The sequence below is a fragment of the Ranitomeya imitator genome, chromosome 6 (genome assembly GCF_032444005.1).
Source record: "Ranitomeya imitator isolate aRanImi1 chromosome 6, aRanImi1.pri, whole genome shotgun sequence".
Taxonomy (NCBI): Eukaryota; Metazoa; Chordata; class Amphibia; order Anura; family Dendrobatidae; genus Ranitomeya; species Ranitomeya imitator.
In genome coordinates this window covers 397,810,343-397,834,656 of record NC_091287.1, presented here as the reverse complement: position 1 = coordinate 397,834,656, position 24,314 = coordinate 397,810,343, and the positions used below count along the sequence as shown (strand labels likewise).

Sequence of the window (24,314 nt, the reverse complement as noted above, 5' to 3'; positions counted from 1 at the left end):
GCTACCCTGCACAAATATGGGCTCACATCCTCCTGTGCTACGCTGCACCAATATGGGCTCACATCCTCCTGTGCTACCCTGCACCAATATGGGCTCACATCCTCCTGTGCTATCCTGCACCAATATGGGCTCACATCCTCCTGTGCTATCCTGCACCAATATGGGCTCAAATCCTCCTGTGCTATCCTGCACAATGAGACCAAAACAGGAAACGCCCTGCACTTCATGCCATGGAAATCAGTGACTGCATTTACAATAATACATGATACATGCTGTCTCTGAGAAGAGCAATTGAAATTTGACATTTTTGTTCTCATTTCTAAATTGGACTAAAAGTAATTCACACTCCTATTAGATCTTCTCTGTTAGATTTTACACTAAGCCACAAAAATAAAACAAATGACTATACAGTAGTTCAATTTAATTTTGCAACCAATGAAATAGGTTCATAAATCTATTGCTCTTCTGCTCAGGCCTTGAAACCACAGCCAGTGAGATCAGCACTACAGACATGACACAGGATCAGGTGCAGTAAATGCTATGAAAATAATAATGTCTGGACGTTACCTGGGATTTCCTCTCAGCGCGGCGTGATGAAGGGCATTAAATCCATTGTTATTGGTAATGGTGACATCGGCTGCGGCTTCTAACAACACAGCCAAAATATCGTCCCGCTTTTTGCTGATGGCGTCATGTAGGGGAGTATCACCTTCTGAATCCTATGAACCAAATAACACAATTTTATGAGCTGGACTACTACCTCAACTAGTACAAACTTCTGGTATCTAAAGCGTTTATTTGTGACATGGAAATACAGAACTGTCCAGTGACTAATGCAAAATGGAGGAGAAAAAAAAATAATACTATAACACTAGAACGTCTCTGTTCTGTATATTTTACAATACATGACAGCCATATTGTGCATATCGAGACATTTGTATGAGGGCGATACAAACCAAGAGTTCATGACTACTGGGGTACGCAGGTTTTATCCTACAGTTGCACTTCTAATCCTGAGCGGATCTGCCCACAGGGAAAAACAGCAGATTGTACAACCAAATATTCGGCTGCATTTACAGCAAACGCACAATGAATCAAACATTACAAATTCTCATGAACACAGAAAAAATCTGCAGCCTAAATTGACAAGTGCAGCAAATTTGAGATCCATGACAATTTATGTTGCGGTTGTTAGTGCAATGCTAAATGTATTTACACCATCAATTCTGAAGATTTCACTGCTGCACTTCTGCTGTGGAAATACCATTGTGAACGCACCCGTACCCCTTCATACACGTCGGATTAATGTCGTTGGACCCTGGTGACACTGAAGGGTTCTGCAGACAGCCTAATGTGTATGGCCGGCTTCAGACCTGACAGCATAACGATAGATCTATAGACAGTAAAATACTGACAAATAAAAAACAAAGACTAAATTCACACATCTGCTGCACTATTTCATGTGCTGTGTATTATAGCCCACTGACCCATAGAGTTTCATTGATCCACACACATCACATCAGCTTTAACCCCTTTACCCCCAAGGGTGGTTTGCACGTCAATGACCAGGCCAATTTTTACAATTCTGACCATTGTCCCTTTATGAGGTTATAACTCCGAAACGCTTCAACGGATCCTGGTGATTCTGACATTGTTTTCTCGTGACATATTGTACTTCATGATAGTGGTGAAATTTCTTTGATAGTACCTGCGTTTATTTGTGAAAAAAACGGAAATTTGGCGAAAATTTTGAAAATTTCGCAATTTTCAAACTTTGAATTTTTATGCAATTAAATCACAGAGATATGTCACACAAAATACTTAATAAGTAACATTTCCCACATGTCTCCTTTACATCAGCATAATTTTGGAACCAAATTTTTTTTTTGTTAGGGAGTTATAAGGGTTAAAAGTTGACCAGCAATTTCTCATTTTTACACCACCATTTTTTTTTTAGGGACCACGTCTCATTTGAAGTCATTTTGAGGGGTCTATATGATAGAAAATTCCCAAGTGTGACACCATTCTAAAAACTGCACCCCTCAAGGTGCTCAAAACCACATTCAAGAAGTTTATTAACCCTTCAGGTGTTTAATAGGAATTTTTGGAATGTTTAAATAAAAATGAACATTTAACTTTTTTACACAAAAAATTTACTTCAGCTCCAATTTGTTTTATTTTACCAAGGGTAAGAGGAGAAAATGGACCCCAAAAGTTGTTGTCCAATTTGTCCTGAGTACGCTGATACCCCATATGTGGCAGTAAACCACTGTTTGGGCGCATGGGAGAGCTCGGAAGGGAAGGAGCGCCGTTTGACTTTTCAATGCAAAATTGACAGGAATTGAGATGGGACGCCATGTTGCGTTTGGAGAGCCCCTGATGTGCCTAAACATTGAAACCCCCCACAAGTGACACCATTTTGGAAAGTAGACCCCCTAAGGAACTTATCTGGATGTGTGGTGAGCACTTTGACCCACCAAGTGCTTCACAGAAGTTTATAATGCAGAACCGTAAATATAAAAAATCATATTTTTTCACAAAAATTATATTTTTGCCCCCAATTTTTTATTTTTCCAAGGGTAAGAGAAGAAATTGGACCTCAAAAGTTGTTGTCCAATTTGTCCTGAGTATGCTGATACCCCATATGTGGCAGTAAACCACTGTTTGGGCGCATGGGAGAGCTCGGAAGGGAAGGAGCGCCGTTTGACTTTTCAATGCAAAATTGACAGGAATTGAGATGGGACGCCATGTTGCGTTTGGAGAGCCACTGATGTGCCTAAACATTGAAACCCCCCACAAGTGACACCATTTTGGAAAGTAGACCCCCTAAGGAACTTATCTGGATGTGTGGTGAGCACTTTGACCCACCAAGGGCTTCACAGAAGTTTATAATGCAGAGCCATAAAAATAAAACAAAATTTTTTTCCCACAAAAATTATTTTTTAGCCCCCAGTTTTGTATTTTCCCTAGGGTAACAGGAGAAATTGGACCCCAAAAGTTGTTGTCCAATTTGTCCTGAGTACGCTGATACCCCATATGTGGGGGCGAACCGCCGTTTGGGCGCATGGGAGGGCTCGGAAGGGAAGGAGCGCCATTTGGAATGCAGACTTAGATAGAATGGTCTGCAGGCGTCACATTGCGTTTGCAGAGCCCCTAATGTACCTAAACAGTAGAAACCCCCCACAAGTGACCCCATACTGGAAACTAGACCCCTCAATGAACTTATCTAGATGTGTTGTGAGAACTTTGAACCCCCAAGTGTTTCACTACAGTTTATAACGCAGAGCCGTGAAAATAAAAAATCTTTTTGTTTTCCCACAAAAATTATTTTTTAGCCCCCAGTTTTGTATTTTCCCAAGGGTAACAGGAGAAATTGGTTCACAAAAGTTGTTGTCCAATTTGACCTGAGTACGCTGATACCCCATATGTGAGGGTAAACCCCTGTTTGGGCACACAGGAGAGCTCGGAAGGGAAGGAGCACTGTTTTACTTTTTCAACGCAGAATTGGCTGGAATTGAGATCGGACGCCATGTCGTGTTTGGAGAGACCCTGATGTGCCGAAACAGTGGAAACCCCCCAATTATAACTGAAACCCTAATCTAAACACACCCCTAACCCTAATTCCAACGGTAACCCTAACCACACCTCTAACCCTGACACACCCCTAATCCTAATCCCAACTGTAAATGTAATCTAAACCCTAACCCTAACTTTAGCCCCAACCCTAACTGTAGCCCCAACCCTAACCCTAGCCCTAACCCTAGCCCTAATCCTAGCCCTAATGGGAAAATGGAAATAAATACATTTTTTTTTATTTTTCCCTAACTAAGGGGGTGATGAAGGGGGGTTTGATTTACTTTTATAGCGAGTTTTTTAGCGGATTTTTATGATTGGCAGCCGTCACACACTGAAAGACCCTTTTTATTGCAAAAAAATATTTTTTGCAATACCACATTTTGAGAGCTATAATTTTTCCATATTTTGGTCCACAGAGTCATGTGAGGTCTTGTTTTTTGCGGGACGAGTTGACGTTTTTATTGAAAACATTTTCGGGCACGTGACATTTTTTGATCGCTTTTTATTCCGATTTTTGTGAGGAAGAATGACCAAAAACCAGCTATTCATGAATTTCTATTGGGGGAGGCGTTTATACCGTTCCGCGTTTGGTAAAATTGATAAATCAGTTTTATTCTTCGGGTCAGTACGATTACAGCGATACCTCATTTATATCATTTTTTTATGGTTTGGCGCTTTTATACGATAAAAACTATTTTACAGAAAAAATAATTATTTTTGCATCGCTTTATTCTCAGGACTATAACTTTTTTATTTTTTTGCTAATGATGCTGTATGGCGGCTCGTTTTTTGCGGGACAATATGACGCTTTCAGCGGTACCATGGTTATTTATATCTGTCCTTTTGATCGCGTGTTATTCCACTTTTTGTTCGGCGGTATGATAATAAAGCGTTGTTTTTTGCCTCTTTTTTTTTTTTCTTACGGTGTTTACTGAAGGGGTTAACTAGTGGGACAGTTTTATAGGTCGGGTCGTTACGGACGCGGCGATACTAAATATGTGTACTTTTATTGTTTTTTTTTTTTATTTAGATGAAGAAATGTATTTATGGGAATAATATTTTTTTTTTTTTCATTATTTTGGAATATTTTTTTTTATTTTTTTTACACATTTGGAAAATTTTTTTTTAACTTTTTTACTTTGTCCCAGGGGGGGGGACATCACAGATCAGTGATCTGACAGTTTGCACAGCACTCTGTCAGATCACTGATCTGACATGCAGCGCTGCAGCCTTCACAGTGCCTGCTCGCAGGCTCTGTGAAGTCACCTCCCTCCCTGCAGGACCCGGATCCGCGGCCATCTTGGATCCGGGGCTGGAGGAAGCAGGGAGGGAGGTGAGACCCTCGCAGCAACGCGATCACATCACGTTGCTCCGGGGGTCTCAGGGAAGCCCGCAGGGAGCCCCCTCCCTGCGCGGTGCTTCCCTGCACCGCCGGCACATCGCGATCATCTTTGATCGCGGTGTGCCAGGGGTTAATGTGCCGGGGGCGGTCCGTGGCCGCTCATGGCACATAGTGCCGGATGTCAGCTGCGATAAGCAGCTGACACCCGGCCGCGATCGGCCGCGCTCCCCCCGTGAGCGCGGCCGATCGGCTATGACGTACTATCCCGTCCAGGGTCACATAAGCCCTGGGCACCTCGACGGGATAGTACGTCTAAGGTCACAGAGGGGTTAAAAACAGATCCATGAGTCCAGTCTGTGAGACTCAGGGCAGGTCCTATTCTCATCTATTCTGTGGACCAAACAGATCCATGAGTCTGGTCTGTGAGACTCAGGGCAGGTCCTATTCTCATCTATTCTGTGGACCAAACAGATCCATGAGTCCGGTCTGTGAGACTCAGGGCAGGTCCTCTTCTCATCTATTCTGTGGACCAAACAGATCCATGAGTCTGGTCTGTGAGACTAAGGGCAGGTCCTATTCTCATCTATTCTGTGGACCAAACAGATCCATGAGTCCGGTCTGTGAGACTCAGGGCAGGTCCTCTTCTCATCTATTCTGTGGACCAAACAGATCCATGAGTCCGGTCTGTGAGACTCAGGGCAGGTCCTATTCTCATCTATTCTGTGGACCAAACAGATCCATGAGTCCGGTCTGTGAGACTCAGGGCAGGTCCTCTTCTCATCTATTCTGTGGACCAAACAGATCCATGAGTCCGGTCTGTGAGACTCAGGGCAGGTCCTCTTCTCATCTATTCTGTGGACCAAACAGATCCATGAGTCCGGTCTGTGAGACTCAGGGCAGGTCCTCTTCTTATCTATTCTGTGGACCAAACAGATCCATGAGTCTGGTCTGTGAGACTCAGGGCAGGTCCTCTTCTCATCTATTCTGTGGACCAAACAGACCCATGAGTCTGGTCTGTGAGACTCAGGGCAGGTCCTCTTCTCATCTATTCTGTGGACCAAACAGACCCATGAGTCTGGTCTGTGAGACTCAGGGCAGGTCCTATTCTCATCTATTCTGTGGACCAAACAGATCCATGAGTCTGGTCTGTGAGACTCAGGGCAGGTTCTCTTCTCATCTATTCTGTGGACCAAACAGACCCATGAGTCTAGTCTGTGAGACTCAGGGCAGGTCCCATTCTCATCTATTCTGTGGACCAAACAGACCCATGAGTCTGGTCTGTGAGACTCAGGGCAGGTCCTATTCTCATCTATTCTGCGGACCAGACTCGGCCATTAAAGTCTATGGGGACCATATAAAATGTACGTTGTAGTCCAGTGTTCAATCCGTGTTTTGTCTGTTTTTCATGGATTCATTGTTACAGGGAACCACATGCTGATAAATGCTGCTCGTGGTTTGGGCAGTATCAGCCACTGGATGTAGTATTCCAGCCATGTATGTTTGTCTCAAACGCTGGGGTGTGTAAGAGAAAAGCATACTTTTAATAGCTGCAATTTGAGCGGCATGTACCAGCTGACAGAAAGAGTCAATGGATTAAAAAAAAAGTTTATTCTACTTCCATCAGGCTTTTCAAGACAGATGAGAGAAAAAAAACAGATGAAACAGATACAAAATGGATGACAGAAGAAAAGCTAGCGGTTTCCCCATGAATGTAAATCTAGACATGAATGTGTGAGTGCAGGCGAAGAAGGCGAGTTCAAGCAATAATTAGTACAATTAGTCTCTGCAATCAGTAAATGCTGTGTGCATCATACATGAATCCTATGAGATAAAGCTGCTCACTGCCACCTCCTGAAAGAACTGACAGGAATAAGCCTATCACAAGCAGGAGACAGGCTGAAGCTGCATCACATAGTATACACAGACCGTGTATATTTAGTTTGGTTTTTTTGCAGGCGAGACATGCTGCGAGGCACAGTTAGGCTATGTGCACACATTGCGGATTAGGCTTATGAATTTTTGGTGCGGATTCTGCATCTCTTGGCAGAAAACGCAGCTGCGGATTTGACATGTTTTTTGTGCGGATTTACTGTGGATTTTTCACAGATTAACTGCGTTTTTTACCCCTGCGGATTTCTATAATGGAATGGGTAAAAAAACGCTGCAGATCCGCAAAAAAGTAGTGACATGCTCCTTCTTTTAATCCGCAGCGGATTACTGTATACGCAGCATTTTACTGTAAATCACTTGCGGATCTGCAGCGTTTCCGCACCGCAAAAAACGCTGCGGATCCACAGGAAATCTGCAACGTGTGCACATACCCTTAGGGTATGTGCACATGTAGCAGATATCCTGAAGATCTGCAGCGTGTTTTTCCACGCAGAAATGCTGCAGATCTGCAGGTGATTTACAGTACAATTTAAATCAATGGCAAAAAAAAAATGCTGTGCTAATGGTGCAGAAAATTCTGCACAGAAAACGCAGCAGATTAAAAAAAGGACCATGTCAATTCTTTGTGCAGATCTGCTGCGTTTCTGCTCCGATTCCATAAGGCTATGTGCACACGTTGCGGATAAGGCTTAGAAATTTCTGGTGCGGATTCTGCCTCTCATGGCAGAAAACGCACCTACGGATTTGTCGCGTTTTTGGTGCGGTTCCGCAGCGCTTTTGGTGCGTTTTTCTTGCGGATTTGCTGCGTTTTTTACCCCTGCGGTTTTCTATAATGGAATGGGTACAAAAACTCTGCAGATTCACAAAAAAGTAGTGACATGCTACTTCTTTTAAACCGCAGCGTTTCTGCAGCGGATTTTCCGCAAAGTGTGCACAGCATTTTTTTTTTCTCATTGATTTACATTGTACTGTAAATCAATTGCGGATCTGCAGCGTTTCTGCACTGCAAAAAACGCTGCGGATCCGCAGAGAATCCGCAACGTGTGCACATACCCTAATAGAAATCCGCAGGGGTAAAAAAAGGAAGAAATCTGCACAAAAATCTGCAACGTGTGCACATACCAAAAAAAAGGCACAGATTCTGACCTGCGCTTTCTGCTAAGAAATGCAGAATCTGCACAGAAAATTCCACAGTCCTATCTGCAACGTGTGCACGTAGCCTAAGGGTATATGCACACATTGCAGATTTGACTGTGGAATTTTCTGTGTAGATTCTCCATTTCTTGGCAGAAAACGCAGGTCAGAATCTGCACCTCTTTTTGGTATGTGCACACGTTGCAGATTTTTGTGCAGATTTCTTCCTTTTTTTACCCCTGCAGATTTCTATTATGGAATGGGTGCAGAAACGCAGCAGATCTGCACAAAAGAAGTGACATGCTCCTTTTTTGAATCTGCTGCGTTTTCTGTGCAGATTTTTCTGCACCATTAGCACAGCATTTCTTTTTTGCCATTGATTTACATTGTACTATAAATCACTTGCAGATCTGCAGCGTTTCTGCGCAGAAAAAAAAGCTGCAGTTCTGCAGGAAATCTGCAACGTGTGCACATAGCCTTAAAGTTGTCATCGACTTTTATTTTTAAAACCGCCCAGCATAGTCAAAAAGTAATTGTAAAATAGGGATTTTTGTGTGTACTCACCGTAAAATCCTTTTCTCCGAGCCACTCATTGGGGGACACAGGACCATGGGTGTTATGCTGCTGTCACTAGGAGGCGGACACTAAGCTGAGACAAAAGAAGGTTAGCTCCTCCCCTGCAGTATACACCCTCATGCTGGCTTCCAGAGACCCAGTTCAGTGCAAAAGCAGTAGGATAATAACAAAATATCAAGTAACATTAGAGTATAACATGTCAACAAAACAGTCAAAAACTAAGAAAGGTAACGAGCCGTAAGGCTACCAGGGTGGGTGCTGTGTCCCCCAATGAGTGGCTCGGAGAAAAGGATTTTACAGTGAGTACACACAAAAATCCCTATTTCTCCTTCGCCACATTGGGGGCCACAGGACCATGGGACGTCCCAAAGCAGTCCCTGGGAGGGAAAGAATACAACCAAATAACTCCGTGTACCATCTGACTACAAATGCGCAACGGCCGCCTGCAGAATACGTCTGCCAAGGGCCGCGTCCGCAGAGGAGTGAATGTGGACATTGTAGTGCTTTGTGAAAGTATGCAGGCTGGACCACGTAGCAGCCTTGCACACCTGCTCCGCTGTAGCCTGGTGCCGGATGGCCCAGGAAGCACCCATCGACCGAGTGGAGTGTGCTCTAATCCCCGCCGGGATAGGGCTTCCCCTGACCCGATAGGATTCCTGGATAGCAGATCGAATCCATCTGGCTATCGTGGCTTTAGATGCAGCCAAACCCTTTCTGTGACCCTCCGGGAGCACGAAAAGGGCGTCCGATTTTCTGAAATGAGCCGTTCTGGAAATGTACCTCCTAAGAGCCCGTACCACGTCCAGGGTATGAAGGGCTTTTTCAACCCTGTGTTTTGGCTGCGGGCAAAAAGAGGGAAGAATGATGTCCTCGTTAAGGTGAAAAGATGATACCACCTTAGGGAGAAAGGCCGGAGAAGGACGTAGGACTACCTTGTCCTGATGGAAGGCAAGAAAAGGAGCCCGGCAGGATAAAGCGGCCAATTCTGAGACCCGTCTGATAGAGGTTACGGCTATGAGGAAGGAAACCTTCCAGGAGAGGACAGAAAGCGGAACGTCCTGAAGGGGTTCAAATGGAGGTTCCTGAAGAACCCCCAGGACCAAGTTGAGATCCCAGGTCTCTAACGGCATTCTGTAGGGGGGTACCACATGGGAGACCCCCTGAATGAAAGTCTTGACCTGAAGGTTGGTAGCGATCCTGCGTTGGAACAACACGGATAACGCTGAGATCTGACACTTGAGGGAACTCAGTGCCAAGCCGGAATCCAACCCGGACTGAAGGAAATCCAAGATGCAAGGGATTGAGAAGACTAGTGGAGGGTGACATCGGAGCCTGCACCATGAAAAGAAGGTCTTCCAGGCGCGGTGGTAAATGGAAGCGGAAGACGCCTTGCGAGCGCTTAGCATGGTGGGAATGACCTGCTGAGAGAAACCAGCTCGAGTTAAAATCCAGGTTTCAACAGCCACGCCGTTAAACGTAGGGCCCCTGAGCTCTGGTGGCAGATCGGTCCTTGGCGAAGCAGGTCTGGACGGTCTGGTAACCGCCAGGGAACGTCGGCTACGAGCTGAACGAGCTCCGCGTACCAAGCGCGACGTGGCCAATCTGGGGCGACCAGAATGACCGGAACTCCCTCCGTCTTGATCTTTCGGATCACCTTCGGCAGTAAGGGAAGAGGAGGAAACACATATGGGAGTTGAAACTGAATCCAAGGGAGTATCAGCGCGTCCACTCCGATGGCCTGAGGATCCCGAGAACGCGCATTGAAGTTGTGGACCTTGGCGTTCAATCTGGACGCCATCAGATCCACGTCCGGGGTCCCCCAGCGAAGGCAGATCTGTCGAAAAACCTCTGGATGGAGTTCCCACTCCCCCGAGGCCAGGCCCTGGCGGCTCAGAAAGTCCGCCGCCCAGTTTTCGACTCCCGGAATGTGCACCGCGGAAATGGTGGAATGGTTGGTTTCGGCCAAACGAAGAATGTGGGAGACCTCCTGCATCGCCGCCCTGCTGCGGGTACCCCCCTGGTGGTTGATGTAAGCCACCGCTGTGACGTTGTCCGATTGGACTCGAATCGGGTGACCCGCAAGCAGGGCGTGAAAGCGACTCAGAGCAAGCCTGATCGCACGAATCTCCAGAATGTTGATAGGGAGCCTCGACTCCCGAACAGTCCAACGGCCCTGGGCAGAGTGGTGAAGAAACACCGCACCCCAGCCGAGGAGACTGGCGTCGGTAGTTAGCACTAACCAGCGGATCGGGAGGAAGGACTTCCCCTGGAGAAGAGATGGACCCAGGGTCCACCATACAAGAGATTGTCTGACCCGCGGAGACAACGGGCAAGGACGGTCGAGAGATGAGAGAGTCCTGTCCCAATTGTCCAGCAGAGCCTGCTGCAAGGGACGGAGATGGAGTTGAGCGAAAGGCACCGCTTCGATTGCTGCGACCATTTTTCCCAGGATCTTCATAGCGAACCGAATGGGTCGCGGGCGAGGGTGGCAGAGAGTCCGGGCTCCTTGCTGAAGCGCTTGGGCCTTGGACCAAGGAAGCAAGACTAGACCCCTTGAAGTGTCCAGGATCATTCCCAGAAAAGAGATGCATCGGGCAGGAACGGGGGAGGACTTGCTCAAGTTGATCAACCAGCCCAGGCGTGAAAGTGAATCCAAGGTAATGTGGACGCTTGCCTCGCAGGCCTGAAAAGATGGACCCTTTATGAGGAGGTCGTCCAAGTAAGGTAAGACGACCACTCCTCGCGAATGAAGGATGGCCATGACCTTTGTGAATACCCTGGGTGCCGTGGCAAGACCGAAGGGTAAGGCCGTGAACTGGAAATGGTCCTCTAGAACGGCAAAGCGGAGGAACCTTTGATGTGGCGGGAATATTGGAATGTGAAGATAGGCATTCTTGATGTCTATCGATGCCAAGAATTCCCCTCTTTCCATAGAGGAGATGACCGACCTGAGCGATTCCATCCTGAAGTGTCGTACTTTTACGCACTTGTTCAGGAGCTTCAGATCCAAAATGGGGCGCGTCTTCCCGTCCTTCTTTGGCACGACGAAGAGGTTTGAGTAGAAACCTTTGAACCTCTCGTGTTCCGGAACCGGAACAATGACCCCGCTCTGGCAGAGGGAGTGAATGGCGCAAAGGAGGGCGCGAGACTGAGCTCCCGAACTGGGGAGACGAGAGGGAAAAAACCGAGTTGGAGGGGGAGCGGAGAACTCTATTTTGTAGCCAGACGACACCAGATCCCTGACCCATTCGTCGTGAAAGACGGAGAGCCAGGCTTGCTGAAAAAGAAGCAGGCGTCCGCCTACTCTGGTGGTGTCGACTGGCGCCGTTCCCGAGTCATTGAGAAGGAAATCTGGGAGGTCTAGAACCTCTGGTCCTGAGCTGCCTAGGCTTTCCTCTCCAGGACGGATTCGGCCTGAAAGAGGGACGAACGTCTCTGTCTGAGTGAGCGGATCGGTCCGATCTGGAGAAACCGGCAGGATTGGACCAAGCTGGGCTGGTACGAAAGGGCCGAAAACGAAAAAATGGCTGGCACTGGAAAGCTGCCTTGGGCCTCTGTTGTGGAAGGAACTTGCTCTTTCCCCCTGTAGCGTCGGAAATAAGCTGGTCTAGCTTTTCACCAAAAAGACGCCCGCTCTGAAAAGGGAGAGAAATCAGAGATTTTTTAGAGGAGGAATCTGCGCGCCACTCTCTGAGCCAAATAGCCCTTCGGATAGTGATGGCGTTTGAGGCCGCCGAGGCTGCGCAATTCGCTGCATCGAGAGATGCGTACATCACGTAATCACCAGCCATGGCAATCTGTTTAGCAAGGTCCGCCATTTCAGCCGGGAGATCCTGTTCATGAATGGATTTCGCTAGAGCATCCGCCCAGGAAACCATTGCCTTGGCCACCCAAGCCACGGCGAAGGAGGGAGATAGGGAAGAACCTGAGGCTTCGTACACTGAGCGGGCTAGGGAATCTAGCTGGCGTTCAGTGGGACTCTTAATCGTAGCGCCCTCCGGAACGGATAGGAGCATTTTGGAAGCAAGGCGCGAGACCTGAGGATCTACTAGTGGGGGCTCCGTCCAGTCTTTCACGAGATCTGCTGAAAAAGGATACTTCGAAACCAGATCCTTTTTTCCCGTGAAACGCTTATCCGGACGCTCCCTGTGTCGCCTGACTATCTCAAGAAAATCTGGGTGAGAGGCGAAAGTCTTATGAGAACGTTTGGTTCTGGTAAAAGAGACTGCGTGGTCCGGAGCAGCATTAGAGTCATCGTCCACTTTAAGTGCGTGATTTAAGTGCGTGATTGACTGCTAGAATGAGGGAGTCAACCGTAGATCTAAACTCCGGAGCCTCCGGGTCTAAGGATACATCAGACTCATGTTCAGAGTCGTGCACGCTGCGGGCCCCCAAAGAGGGTGAGCGAGAGGTGGAGCTGCCAGAAGCTGAGTGGCGAGGTGAGCGCTCAGGAGAGGTAGTGCGGATCCGTTTTCTGGATGACCGTGCCGCTGAAGGCCGGGATAAAAGGGGCCCGAAAAAAACGTGTGCCACCACTAAGAGAGAGCCCTCCGGACCGCAGGACCGGCGAAACCCCACCCCCCCCCCCCCCCCCCCACCCACCCCCCGAGACACTTACCCCGATGGAGCAGCTGCTGTGCAAGGGGCCGGAGGTGAGGAGTGCCTGGGGTGAAAGACAGGGACGGTACAGGGGTTGGGAAGCCTCCATCCACCAACCCCAGAAGGGGGGTGGAGAGGAACCGTCCACCACCTGTATCAGCCGCATAGACAGTGGTGATGCAGTGTGGGCTGCACGGACGCCACAGGTAATAGAGCCTCTGTACAGCCGAGGGTGAAACCTGGTGGACAGGGCAGATGTCCGGCAATAAAAAGGCCTGGCTGCAGGAGGAGGATACTGGAGGTAAAACACCAGTGCTCGTCTGTACTTAGAGGGGAGATCTGTGCCCGGGAAAAGGCCCGTCGCCCAAAAGGGTCAGCTCAGGCAGTGGCTCCCACGTCGCAGGAGAGGATACGGAGAGGTAAAACTCCCGTGCTCGCCTGTTGCTGGTTCGGGGGAGATCGGAACATGAAAGAATCCGTCGCCCCCTTCGTCCGGAATAGAAAGATTAAAAATCAGTGTGCCTCCTACGGACACCAAACTGGGTCTCTGGAAGCCAGCATGAGGGTGTATACTGCAGGGGAGGAGCTAACCTTTTTTTGTCTCAGCTTAGTGTCAGCCTCCTAGTGACAGCAGCATAACACCCATGGTCCTGTGTCCCCCAATGTGGCGAAGGAGAAATATATATTCCTTAGAGATTAACTAAAGGGTTTGATTTACCCAAGTCCATCGTGCAAGCTGATCTTCTGTGGCAGCAATTCTCTGCCCTGCATCTTAGGCACCTCAACTGTTCACAATGGCTTCACGTGATGTAAATGACAGAGGCGCACAAGATGCCGGGCAGAAGATTACTGGTGCAGAAGCAAACACTGCCCTGCTATGGCTACCACAGATCACAGAACTTTATGATGGACCAGGGTAGTTTAGCTCTTTTTGCTCATCTCTAATGCTCACTTCAACTAGCTAGATTCCCCACCCTGCTTCCACTTCTAGCAGTGACAGACATGGCCGCTTCCAATGCCTCTGGACCCAGTGATTGGCTGCAGCAGTCACATGTCCATATGACTGGAATACGACACCTAAATTCAGACATGTGAGAGAATATTATATATAACTACCTATATAGATATATATTTTTATATATATCTATATAGTTATATATCATGCTATCCTGTTTTTTTCTTTTTAAATAAAAAAAGTAGTCAGCAATCCCTTTAAGGATACATACACACTGGCAAATTTGTTGCAGAAATGACTGCAGCTGTCCTAAAAGAGACTTAAAAAAAAGTATAAAATTTCAGACATGCTGAACTAATTCTCGGTCACAAAAAAATTCTTCAATTAATATGCTGTTTGTGAACATATTTTAAGAATTTCTTAAAGGGAGTGTGACAATCTTTATTTCACCATTAACAATTTATAGATTGTAAGCTTGAGGGGGGCCCCCATCTCCTCCAGTTGAACTATGTGTTACTTTGTAATGTCTTTATTACCTGCACGTGTCCCCGCTTACTTGTAAAGTTCTGCAGAATATGTTGGTGCTATAAAAATAACATTATTATTGATTATGTAATTATTTTAAAAACAATTTAGAATGTCATGTTTCAAGATTTATTCATTCATTTTTTTCTGCAGCCGTTGGGTACTCTCATTTTTATTTGCTGGTGTATATAATAATCTTTATTTTTTATTTTTATATAGCACTAACATATTCCGCAGAGCTTTACAGTTTTGCACACATTATCATCGCTGTCCCTGTTGGGGCTCACAATCGAATCTAAATTCCCTATCAGTATTTCTTTGGAATGTGGGAGGAAACTGGAGTGCCCGGAGGAAACCCACGCAAACACGGAGAGAACATACAAACTCCTTGCAGATGTTGTCCTTAGTGGGGTTGGAACCCAGGACTCCAGCGCTGCAAGGCTGCAGTGCTATCCACTGCGCCACCGTGCTGCCCTGTGTCGGAGCAAATCTGGCGGCCCCTGGGCATAAGAGACTGTGCTTGGTGTCCTGGCACATCTCCTATACTGTGGCTGCCTTAGCTATACTGGGCATGTCACTTGGGCTGCCAGCTCACAGCGGTGGGGGAGCCAGGTGCAATTGTACCGTAGCACCGAGCTGAGCTCTGAGCGACAGTTTCCCCCTGTCACCGCTCACGCAGTGTTCAGGAGACTGGTGATACAAAGTCAGGGCAGCGGCTGAGCCCAGATCGCAGCCTGACATTGTATGACTAATTCCAGGCACCCAAGCTGTTCTCACCACTGCAAGAAATTACTGCTGCAGCCCTGCTCTCGCCGCTCGGAGCAGGAGTGCAGAGGTGACCTATTCCAGGGGTTAGAACAGCTCGGTAGCCTAGTAATATACTGCAATGCCAGGCTGCCCCAACCAGTCCTCACTACCGCCATCACCGCAGTGTTCCGAGCTCTGCAGTGTAATCATCACGCTAGTGGACTCTGAGCACTGACCGAGTCAGGGTAAAGCCTCATTCAGATGGCTGTGATGCATGGACGGCTAAATGAGGCTTCACTGCTGCATCTAAACCCATGTATGTAAACCCATCATGCGTGATGCAGTCTGCTAAGATGTGTATTTAGTCCACCTTGTATGATGCAGTCCACTGAGCCGTGTATCTAAGCTCACCATGCATGACAGTTTTCTGAGCTGTGAATTTAAGCCAACCATGAGTGATTCAGTCAGCTGAGCTGTGTATCCAAGCCAAATATGTTTGATACAGTCTGCTGAGCTATGTATCTAAGCGTAGTATGTGTGATACAGTCTGCTAAGCCATGTATCTAATCCCATCATGTTTTATACCTTCCATATCTCTAACCCTTATCCTGTGCTAAACAGTAAGCAGTGCAGCACCAACTAACAATCAGGCCAGCCTACCTCAATGACGAGATCCACATGTTGGTATCACTTTGCAGTGACCAGCAAAATGTCTCTGTCCTATGATCCCACTTCACCCTGTCTTATCCTTTAGCAGACCCCCAGAAGGGAGGAGCAATGTCACACACACGAGCAGACCCCGGCCACTTTTACTGAAGGCGTAATGTGAACCAGCTGTATGCTAGGTTTGTATGGCAAATTTCAGCATCTGCTCCCCCTAGTGTTTAAAAGTGGGAAATAACACTAATTACCGTATATTTCATATTGTATACCATTTAAAAAAATTTAAAAAAACAGTTTTTTTCCACAGAGCTTCCTGTTGCAATTTTCTTAAGCGTGGCAAAACCACAGGATTTGTAAAACTGTTTTGTAGCAGTTCTAAACGGCGCGTGGTAGATGAAATTGGTTCAGATGTTGGAATTGACAAATAAACAATTATTCGGGTAACAAAATCCTGAAATTCTGCAAATGTCACATAGTTGTTATTTGAAAAATTACTGGTATAATGTGCCAAGAAACAATTTACCTGTAGGCTTGGATGGCAACCAAAATCAAGAAGCGTTTTTACGACCTGTAAGTGGCCTTTATTCACAGCGATATGCAGTGGTGTCTGTCTGCGCTTATTCCGAGCGTTTAAATCTGCACCTCCTCTATGTAACACCTCGATCACAGCACCTTCATCACCAAAGGCTGCATGATGGACTGCCCGGTCGCCATCTTTATCCTTAAAAAAAAAAAAAACATCGATATCATGTCAATACACAGGTTCACGTCCAGGACACAGTTATATGAAAGAAGCTTCTCTGTGCTGGTTGCGGAATTTTATCATTTACCTCTTTGGCTTTGTAAGGAAAAAATCTAGATTACCCTGGCCAAAAAATTACTTGCCACCACCCTTGGTTTAAGGTTACAACTAATCTGAGGTCACTAGGAAATACCAGTTATTGTTATTTTTTTTACAGTACGCCTTTTCTCAATACAAGTGTCCTCTTGCCATAACATAGGGCTTCCATTGAGGCTTCCAAACTACACTGCTCAGCTGTCTTACTATCATAAAATAGACGGTAACTTGCCGATCGGTGGAGGTTTGACTGTTGGGATCCCAAGCAATCCCCAGGACAGGACTCTGCCGCGCCCTGTCTGAATGAAGTGGCAGTCGGACATGAGCACCACCACATCATTCATTCTCTGTGTGCGAAGATAGAATACAGCACTCAGCTTTTTACAGCACTCCCATAATGAATGGAGTGGGTCCGTTCTAAGCATTGACGGAGTCCCAACAGTTGGACCCCCATCAATCAAAAAGTTATTAACAGTCTTATAAATGGGTGATAACTAGAGACGAGCGAACGTGCTTGGATAAGGTGTTATCTGAGCATGCTCAGGTGTTATCAGAGTATCTTTGGCTTGGGCGAATAATATTTTCGGGTCCCCACGGCTGTTACACAGGCGCCACACATGCAGGGATTGCCTGTTTGTTAGCTGTAATACTTACTGGGATTGCCTAACAGCTGCAGGGCCTAGAACATATTATTCGAGCACGCCCAAGATACTTGAACAACACCCGAGCATGCTCAGATAGCACGTTAGCCGAGCACGTTCGCTCATCACTAGTGATAACATTTAAAGGTGGGAATAACCCTTTAGAGGGGTCGTCACCCCATAAAATTCATTATCCACAGGACTGACGGAGGCAGTCAAGTGCTGAAAGTGCATTCTAGTCTGCAGGCAGCATTATTAAAAACCATTGGGATGGGCGCAAATTGTTGTAATATCGTTTTAAACGTGAAGAATTAACCCCTTAATAATGAAGCCAATTTTCATTTTTGCTTTTTCCAAGAGTCGATAACATTTAGTTTCCTAAAAAACTAGGAAAGGATGAGTGTTCAGGTGAGCACAAATACAGCAATACCAAACATATGTCATTTCATTATTACTTTGACTTTACTAGCTTAAAAAAATTCTGAGCCTGCAAAAAAATAAGTAAAAATCATGTTATGTCACCATTCCCAAATCCGCAATTTTTTGTCTCTGTTGGTGGAGCTGTATGAGGGTCTGTTTTTGGCACACTGAAGCTGTCGTTTTTATTGGTACCATTGCTTTGTATTGCACTTCTGGAGAAGTGATGGCATCCAAATCATGGGAATTCTGTTGTTTAGATTCTTTTTTTCTTTATAGGTAAAGACATTTTAGATCTTGAGATGTTAGACTTTTACAGGTATAGCGATAACGAATATGCTTTATTTTTCAATCAGTAAAAGGTGATGCATACTTATGTTTTTTTATTTTTAATAACTTTTTAGAATCAGCTTTCCATTCATTTTTTGTTGCCCCTGGACCTGAACCTGGGATCGTTTTTCACTTTTTCTATATACAGCATTATGTCATTGCAAATAACGATCTCCTGCAGTAACCCATTGGGTGATTGTGGTCGGGAAGTTGGGACGATGGCTGTCGGTACAAATGTGCCACCAGCATTATGCCACCTACAGGCTTGTGCAGATGACAGTATGAGTGTGAGCCGACCAAACACCGGATTGCAATAGGACCAGTGTAATTCTATGGGGCCATGCACGTGTCTGATTTTTTTTCTCCCAGGACAGAATCGGTCAAAAGAAAAGCATGCCTGAGTTTAAACAGATTATTGTATCACACTTGGCCATGCAAGTCAATGTCCATGGAAAACACAGAACTGCACTTGGATGCCATCTGAATGCAGTCCAATTTTCATGGACTGACAGAATATAGAGAAGATGGAAACACCTTGATCAGCATAATCAGCCTGATTCTCTCAGATGTGAAAAAATACTATCATGTGACTCTAGCCTAAGGGTATGTGCACACGTTGCGGATTCCATTGCGGATTTTTCAGCCTGGATTCCATGCGGGTTTTCTGTGGATTTTGTGCTGATTTTGTGCGGAATTCGCCTGCGGTTTTACACCTGCGGATTCCTATTATGGAATAAGTGTAAAATGTTGCAGAATCTGCACAAAGAATTGACATGCTGCAGAAAATAAACTGCATTGTTTCGGCGTGGAATTTTCCTCAGCATGTGCACTGTGGATTTGGTTTTCCATAGGTTTACATGGTACTGTAGACCGCATGGAAAACTGCTGCGGATCCGCAGGGTCAAATCTGCTGTGGATCCACAGCCAAATCCGCAACGTGTGATCATACCCTACAAGTTGCCTTCATAGACTGACAGCAGCATTTCCAAACAGTGCTGATCAGAGCTAGCTTTAATGCCATCTGTATTACACAGTCAGCATCTGACCTGCAGGAACAGCCTCTGCTCCATACACACACACCTATTACATGCCGAGGAGGGAAGGTGTTATGCATAACTTGTCATTTATAACCATTGTATCACCAACCACCATCCTAAATAAGTCTGATTTTTACTTTTAGGAATTGTATTTCAAGATCAGATCAATAACAAAACTGTTCTGATGCATTACCTCAGCTTCCACATCTACACTGTGCTTCAGAAGTAGCTTCAAAATGTCCACATGTCCATTCTGACTGGCGGCTTGCATAGCTGTGTGTCCAGCACACTGTCCATTCACCTAAACATAAGAATTAAATCGTTACATTCTCATCACTGACAGAAATATCTAACCAAGATGTTGGCTACTGTTATGTACTACAATGTCAACATGAAGCATTCGACAGATACAAATCAGATCTATTATTTAACATAAATGGATGTGATTGCAATAAGCAGCAGCTCAGCCTCACCCAGGTTTCACTAGCATACAGTATTAAAAAAAACATACATATATGTAGGTCTGTTAGATCAATAGAACGTCCAGAATGAGCGCCCTTACATCAACATCTGGCCTCTTCAGCAAGTCTTCTACTTTAGCAACATCGCCATTTGCAGCCGCTTTCACCAGTTCCTCATTAAGATCTCCGGATTCTTGGGTTTCAAACAGTTTCTTTAAAAGTTGTGACAGTCTCTCTATGGAAACAAAGGATTGCCAGAAGTCATAGGTCATCATACTTCTAGGGAACCGGTCGCCAACGATATGCTGCCCCCTTTTACTAGGCACTGCTCCTAATAGCCAGATTCCTACTCCACACTGATAAGGGGCAAAAACCCCGAAACAGCTGTCTGTGGATGGATACCATGCTTGGCATAGGTGGCTTTCCTTCATAGGATGCTGCCCTTCCCGTGGTTGTTCCTTCCCGGGGAAAGGCCTGGCTATTCACTGCTTGCGTCGAGAAACACGTGATGGTGTCTCCGCAGCTTCTTTACATGCACCTTTCTGAAGAGAGCGGGAAGTAATGGCAGGCACCCATTTCAGTGGTATACAACTAATGGACTAAAGTTAAATAGTTTCAGCGACAATTACTCTTTAATCCTTAAAGGGGTATTCCCATCTCCAAGATCCTATCACGATACGTAGTAGGTATAATAATAATATTAATAAAATACCTCCAATTAGAGATGTAGCATAGTTTTTTTAATTCGCTTTCTCGCTCATGTGCAGGCATTGCAGGATCTTGGGTATCCATGGTTACGACCACTAGCTGTCACTATAACAGTGGTCATAACCATGGATACCTAAGGTCCTGCAATGACTGCACATGAGGAAAGACACATAGTGAATCAGAAAAACTACACATTTCTAATTGGAGGTATTTGTTAATATCATTATACCCACTACATATTGGGATAGGATCTTGGAGATGGGAATACCCCTTTAAGTCTTGACAAGTCCCGATGATCCACAAGCTGCTACTGACTGCTAACAACTGTCAATCTTGTCAATCTGCAGCAGGTGGGTGTGCAGCAGCAGCAGCTCATGTACATTTCTGACTCTTGTTGGGTAGTGGCTGCAGGGGTTCTCCAAAACTACTTAGTCTTTTTAACAATTTTTTTTTAAAATGTTGCATAAATCAGTAGTACAAGCATATATAATAAGCTTTGTCATATAAATTAGATAAATATGCCACTTTCTCTACTAATGAGCCACTTCTCATCAAAAATTTAACTTCATCAAAACAAGTCTGACCTCCAGCTTACTGAGTTGTAAGAGAGCAGCTACCTACTTAAGTTTATGTAGAAGGGATGGGAAGGAAGAGCGATGCAGAAACACAGGCAGGTCATGCTGCAGCTTTTTAGTAGTGTTTTACCTCTCCCCAAAGTGTTGGATGCACAGCTACAGTGTACAGTATGGCTATATGATGTCGTTCATGCCGACGCTTATGAACATGCGACACATAGATAGGACAGCAAGGATATCACGTCTGTGTGTGATGTGTATGGGAAACATTGTTGCAGCTAATCTGTACCCAATAGTTTACATACAGTTATATGAAAAAGTTTGGGCACCCCTATTAATCTAAAGCTTAATGTTTTATAAAAATTGTTGTTATTTTTTGCAACAGCTATTTCAGTTTCATATATCTAATAACTGTTGGACACAGTAATGTTTCTGCCTTGAAATGAGGCTTATTGTACTAACAGAAAATGTACAATCTGCATTCAAACAAAATTTGACAGGTGCATAAGTAAAGGCACCCTTATCATTTTCTTGTTTTAAGTACTCCCACCTACTTTTTACTGACTTACTAAAGCACTTTTTTTGGTTTTCTAACCTCATTGAGCTTTGAACTTCATAGCCAGGTGTATGCAATCATGAGAAAAGCTACTTAAAGTGGCCACTTGCACGTTGTTCTCCTGTGTGAAGAGTGGCATCATGGCCTCCTCAAAACAACTGTCTAATGATCTGAAAACAAAGATTATTCAACATAGTTGTTCAGGGGAAGGATACAAAAAGCTGTCTCAGAGATTTAACCTGTCAATTTCCACTGTGAGGAACATAGTAAGGAAATGGAAGAACACAGGTACAGTTCTTGTTAAGGCCAGAAGTGGCAGGCCAAGAAAAACATCAGAAAGGCAGAGAAGAAGAATGGTGAGATCAGTCAAGGACAATCCTCAGACCACCTCCAGAGAGCTGCAGCATCAACTTGCTGCAGATGGTGTCACTGTGCATCGGTCAACTATGCAACGCACTATGCACAAGGAGAAGCTGTATGGGAGAGTGATGCGAAAGAAGCTGTTTCTGCAAGCACGCCACAAACAGAGTCGGCTGAGGTATGCAAAAGCACATTTGGAGAAGCCAATATCTTTTTGGAAGAAGGTCCTGTGGACTGATGAAACCAAGATTGAGTTGTTTGGTCATACAAAAAGGCGTTATGCATGGCGGCCAAAAAAACACAGCATACCAAGAAAACACTTGCTACCCACAGTAAAATTTGGTGGAGGTTCCATCATGCTTTGGGGCTGTGTGGCCAATGCCGGCACCGGGAATCTTGTTAAAGTTGAGGGACGCATGGATTCCTCTCAGTATCAGCAGATTCTTGACAATAATGTTCATGAATCAGTGACAAAGTTGAAGTTACGCAGGGGATGGATCTTTCAGCAAGACAATGATCCAAAACACTGCTCCAAATCTACTCAGGCATTCATGCAGAGGAACAATTACACTGTTCTGGAATGGCCATCCCAGTCCCCAGACCTGAATATCATTGAACATCTGTGGGATCATTTGAAGAGGGCTGTCCATGCTCGGCGACCATCAAACTTAACTGAACTGGAATTGTTTTGTGAAGAGGAATGGTCAAAAATACCTTCATCCAGGATCCAGGAACTCATTAAAAGCTACAGGAAGCGATTAGAGGCTGTTATTTTTGCAAAAGGAGGATCTACTAAATATTAATGTCACTTATCTGGTGGGGTGCCCATACTTATGCACCTGTCAAATTTTGTTTGAATGCAGATTGCACATTTTCTGTTAGTACAATAAACCTCATTTCAAGGCAGAAACATTACTGTGTCCAACAGTTATTAGATATATGAAACTGAAATAGCTGTTGCAAAAAAAAACATTTTTTTATAAAACATTAAGCTTAAGATTAATAGGGGTGCCCAAACTTTTTCATATAACTGTATAACTGACAATTCGTAAAACTGACCAGACCTGGCAATATGATTCTACAGGTCAAAACCATTACAATGGTACCACACTTGTAAAGTTTTCTTAAATGGTAAAAAGAAAAATAAATTGTTTTATATTGCAATTTTCTGACACCTGTAACATTTTCATTCTTCTGTTACGAAAGCGGTGTAATGAATTACTTATTATATGGTGAGATTACATTTTTATTCATACCATTTTGGGGTACATATGATGTTTTGACTGCTTCTTAAAACGGTTGTCCACTACTTTATCACTAATGACCAGTTCTCAGAATAGGTCATCAATGTCTGGTTGGCTGGGGTCCGACAACTGGCACCCGAACAATCAGCTGTTTTCTGTGTCAGTGGCAATGGCTGCAAATGCTCAACTGTGGAGCTCCTCGGTTTTCTGATAGTGGCCGTGGCAAGGTACTAAACATCTAGCTCCTAATCAAATCAATGATTCAACCCATGCCAATGAAGCCCTAGTGCCTGCTATGGTGGAACACAAACTAGGTCCCCTGTGCCTGCCATGGCGGAACACCTATGGGACCTCAATGCATGCCATGGTAGAACACGTGTGAGGCCCCAGTACCTGTCATGGCGGAACACCTGTGGGGCCCCAGTCCCTGTCATGGCGGAACACCTGTGGGGCCCCAGTGCCTGTCATGGCGGAACACCTGTGGGGCCCCAGTGCCTGTCATGGCGGAACACCTGTGGGGCCCCAGTGCCTGTCATGGCGGAACACCTGTGGGGCCCCAGTGCCTGTCATGGCGGAACACCTGTGGGGCCCCAGTGCCTGTCATGGCGGAACACCTGTGGGGCCCCAGTGCCTGTCATGGCGGAACACCTGTGGGGCCCCAGTGCCTGTCATGGCGGAACACCTGTGGGGCCCCAGTGCCTGTCATGGCGGAACACCTGTGGGGCCCCAGTGCCTGTCATGGCAGAACACCTGTGGGGCCCCAGTGCCCATGAGTGGCTGAGCTTCACAGAAGACAGTGATTTTTCTCTATATACTGCAGCACTGTTGAATTGCAGTACATAGAGTAAGTAATCAGACAATTGTAGCTTTAAATACTTCAAGGGTACTAAAAAATAAAAATGAAGATTTTGAAAAACATAGTATGGCAACCTATTGGCAGAATGCAATCAAGCATGCATCAGCACGCTCCTCCGCCCTCACACCAGGACATTTAATGCACCAGATCATCCAATGTCAGAATAGGGATACATTTAGTAAAGATAAATAATAACGATCTGTGAATATTAGATACACTAGAGATTTCAGATAAGAACTAAAGTGTCTCTAATGCTAAACATGCATACAAGAAAATAGTGGAGA

At 45.5% G+C, this 24,314-nt stretch overlaps 1 protein-coding gene across 2 annotated transcripts in view; it reads right to left on the bottom strand.

Annotated features, from left to right (window-relative positions):
* Positions 1-24,314, bottom strand: part of MIB1 (MIB E3 ubiquitin protein ligase 1) — a 183,087-nt gene that overhangs the window by 86,570 nt on the left and 72,203 nt on the right. For both annotated transcript variants that reach the window (XM_069731178.1, XM_069731179.1), the window contains exons 9-12: positions 19,833-19,966; positions 19,464-19,571; positions 16,531-16,728; positions 568-719 (exon numbers count right to left, since the gene is read on the bottom strand). In XM_069731178.1, coding sequence (XP_069587279.1) covers positions 568-719; positions 16,531-16,728; positions 19,464-19,571; positions 19,833-19,966 — 592 coding nt within the window. The remainder of the gene's footprint in view (positions 1-567; positions 720-16,530; positions 16,729-19,463; positions 19,572-19,832; positions 19,967-24,314) is intronic.